General features: G+C 35.4%; 1 protein-coding gene across 1 annotated transcript; it reads right to left on the reverse strand.

Moving 5' to 3' along the window:
• Positions 1 to 587: 587 nt before the first annotated feature.
• On the reverse strand, positions 588 to 2,512 carry LOC148605788 (uncharacterized). The gene is made up of 2 exons (XM_088548473.1): positions 2,185 to 2,512; positions 588 to 1,763 (listed from the first exon to the last, which is right to left on the reverse strand). The coding sequence occupies exon 2, from the start codon at positions 1,503 to 1,505 to the stop codon at positions 588 to 590; it is 918 nt and encodes a 305-aa protein (XP_088404599.1). The 5' UTR covers positions 1,506 to 1,763; positions 2,185 to 2,512.
• Positions 2,513 to 4,006: the final 1,494 nt, after the last annotated feature.

Consider the following 4,006-nt stretch of genomic DNA (forward strand, 5'->3'; position numbering starts at 1 on the left):
AGTAACAACAGACGAAGCAGGTATGCGTACAGGAGAACTAGCGCAAACTTTAGCATAACCAATAGTGTTCAAATGTTCATCTTTAATGCAAGCTTTAAATTGCTCTTTAAGTTTTGAATTTTCCGCAATAGTGGATACTTCTTCGCAAAAGTTCCTGCCAAAATCAAATTCTAAAATGTTTTTACAGCTCCTAATGATATTCATACCTAATAGCCCTGGAACCAATGCCTTCCTTCTTCTTGTGACTGGATCAGTGGAATCTTTCACAATCAATACACCACAGCTTTTCAACGTTTGTCCCATCACTACCATATCAACTTCCACATAACCAATATATGGAATAGAAAGTCCATTTGCAGCCCGAAGCTGCAAAGCTACGTCAGTACGTAATAGAGTACAATCCCGCAGAAATTTATCATAGAACGACTCTGTAACCGAAGAAATAGTAGATCCCGTATCCACTAAACATTTAGCCTCTGTGCCTGCTATGGCAACGGTAACCACCGGACACTTTCCTATCAAATAATCACAATCAACAGAGTCCATATATCCTCCATCTAACATGGGACTCGACACGAAAGATGGCGCTAGTTTCCCTGCTTATTCGGACAATCAGCAACTTTATGACCCGGCCTTTTACACCCAAAGCATAAATTAGAAGAACGTTGTTCATTGTAGGATCTATTCTGACCAGATGGCTTGGAATTGACTGTTTTTGTTAAAGCATCGATCTGTTCACTTTGTTTCCTTACTATCGCGAAAAGCTGATTCATTTTATCATCATTAGAATGCTGATCTTTCAGTACATTTGAATCTACCTGAACTTTCACTTTAGGTACGGGATCATTTATCTCCTCCTCTTCTGACCACATAATCGCTTCTTCGCGGAGACCGAGAAACGTAATGTCTGGATCAGATCTAACTAAACGCTTCAGGTGCTTCCTAAGCATGACATCCTGTACATTTTGGGAAAACTGATCACATAGTGATTTGTCCTTGTTCGGAATCAATGAATCATCTTTTCTAATTACTTTCCGGATTAAATCCATTAGAGCATAAGAATACTCACGTAAGGATTCGCCCTGTCGTTGCACTCTGTCGAGAAAATTTTTCTGCAGCTTTGTGATGTTGTCCTTCCCACCAAATGCATCCTGCAGAACTTTCACAATTCGACTAGGATTCTGTCTAATACCGTTCGATCTATATTTAATTTCTTCCTTGGCTGCACCTTCCAAAAACGAATAAATGAAATCAGCACGCTCCTGACGAGACATTTCACGTGTGCAAGACTCAACATCTTCAAGCCAATCCTCTACGGTCATGTTATATCCGGAAAACTTTGGTACCCTTCTGTCACGCTGAACATATATAACAGAACGTTTCTGGTCGTATAGTTGTTCATCATTCTCCACGTCTTCATTATCATCAGTTGTTTTCATCTGGTTAAGTTGATGCTGTAGTTCAAGAACTTGTCTTTGAAGCGACTTACATGTAGGGCGAGACATCCTTACAGGTATGTTACTCGGCAAACTCCGTGTAGTTCACTTGGTAATGTTCGACATCTTCCGGAATCCTATCAAAATATCGTCTGCTTAATGCCTTTAACCTTGCTTTCCCGCCTTGCCAGCAGTCAATGCCTTCTACATAATTGAATTGTCGACGACGCCATTCTGTGACCAAGTGGGGCGTGATGGTAAATGCTAGCCCAAATATAACACGAATGTGGAACTACTTTTATTAACACATAGAAGGCATTGAAAGATCTACAAAATAGAGAACAAAAGGAATAATGAATAAATATACAAAATAGACCAATTATTGTCAAATACATGCAAAGCATAGAAAATCATTGCAAATATTCAAACAACTTGCATAAATCAAATTCATTTGCATGTTCAAAACAATTCAACTTAACGAACACACGAAAAGAACACAAATCATCAATTGAATATTTAAATGTAATACCCACAGTTAACTATAACTGTACACAACTGACCATTTAAAGTCCTTTATAAGTACTCACTATAACAAGGTATAACATTAAATCAATTAAACTGATTCAATGATCTGCAAAATCAATAAAACAAATTGAAATAAAACATTGAAATACAAAAATGCTTTAAATGCAAAGTGCCAGTACGAAAAATGAAAAGTAAGAACATGAAAAAGTAACATCATAAATACCTTATCTGCTGGCTATACTTCTAACAATTAAAAGCGGACATTCATCTTGGCCTCCCAGTTCCACATTGAAATACTATAAAAAGTTCTGAGTATTTATACCAAAATATAGTACTACTCACAAGTGGAAAAACTAGAACATCCAACCTCTAAATATATTAAATCCAATAACAACCAGTGAGCAGATTTTCAGCACAATGCGAAGAAAATGCAAAATGCAACGAAGCGTAGAGTAACTCAGACCACTGTAGAGAACAGATCAAAATTTCGAAAGAAATATAAGTCAATAAATGGAAAACAATAATTATTTTGATAAGTAAAAATCAGCTTGTCCACACTTTAATGAAAATCAATATGTCAATAAGATCAATAAGCTGTTACAGTATTAAAGTGTGAGAAAAATATTCATATTATCATTACAACCATAAGTATAAAGTATAACTATACAAAAGGAACAGGTAGGTCTAAACAAACAGTTATTCACACAAAAATTATCGCTGACTTAAAAAAAACTTAATTAGGAGAATTATGTCAATAAACTTTCTAATAAAATCACAAACTCCTCCGCAGACCTATAACCGCTCCATTGTGAATTATGAATTACTTCACCAGCTTTAATTAAATAAAACCCTCTTGTTTCTACTCCTCCCCTTCTTGTCCCTTTTTCTACACTTCTTGACCTTCCTTGACACATTTTGTCACTATGTAGGGAGACCGGTATTACTTAGTGCTTGTACTTCGGCCTTTTTGGTTGTGGCAAGAAAGGCATATTCTTATGATATATATCGGAAACGGAAAGGTTCCCAAATTAAGTAATTATTGAAGATTATAGTGGAGAAGAAACGAAACTATCTTTCTCTGTATGAAATGTTCCGTAGGACATAACTTCCTGTCAGGCTGAAAAAAGGCTCCAAGTGCTTCCACTTCATTTCGTTTGAAAACAGTTATGAGGGCATTGTCATCTATAATATCGAAACAGATGTTGTGTGTTTCGTTGCGATTGTTTATAAAACACTGACCATTTCATTAGCGAGTGGACTGGGATCTTAAAAAAACAAAAACAAATGTTCCTGTCTTTGGAGAAAAAATGTTTGTTTTACTCATCCATTGAAAAAAAAAACTAAAGTTATGATTCTATATTTTCCATATTAATAATTAAAGCAGATTTTCAAAATAAACATTGATATCGGTTGCTGCTGAAATAAATTAAATACAAATTTTGCGCAGGCGAAAAATAAACATTACAAATCCGGTATTGGATACTAATTAGCATAAAGGGGTGGGGCCGATCACTGATTGTGGCAGAAGTGTATAGCTTTGAAATAGAGAATACACCCACTGTGCAGAAGTCGGAGTTAAAACGTAAAGCACTGTAAAAAATCTGTTCTGTTGGCGGAGAAGACCACGCCTCAATGATCAAAGAGATCATAATTTCGACCATAAAACTCTTGAAATGATGACTAAAGACACCTTGTTCCACGTAACTTGTTCCTATAGCATATTTGTAAGAAATTAACACGGTAAAAAATACTAGTTGTGCTGTTTTGATTTTAATAGACGAAGAAAGACAACTCTGCTATCTTGGCACGGTCTTATTTATGTCTGAAACCCTTATAAGTTAAGCAAATAGATAAATTACAATTTAAAGGCATTCATACGTGTATAACATTCCCACGCAATTATAATTACATTTTTACACGGTCAAAAGGACCAGAAAACTAATTAAACCAAAGGTTTATGGACTGTATTTATTTTATACTATACTGTGCAATTAGTTTCAAATGTGTAATTATATTTACACACAATTTCAATAGAAGAGAAATCA

Source organism: Perna viridis, chromosome 10 (assembly GCF_037379345.1).
Source record: "Perna viridis isolate PV_CMFRI_1.1 ecotype Kerala chromosome 10, ASM3737934v1, whole genome shotgun sequence".
Classification (NCBI taxonomy): domain Eukaryota; kingdom Metazoa; phylum Mollusca; class Bivalvia; order Mytilida; family Mytilidae; genus Perna; species Perna viridis.

Excerpts from the sequence above, each read along its gene's own strand:
- LOC148605788 (XM_088548473.1), bottom strand. The coding sequence starts at position 1,505 with ATGTCTCGCCCTACATGTAAGTCGCTTCAAAGACAAGTTCTTGAACTA.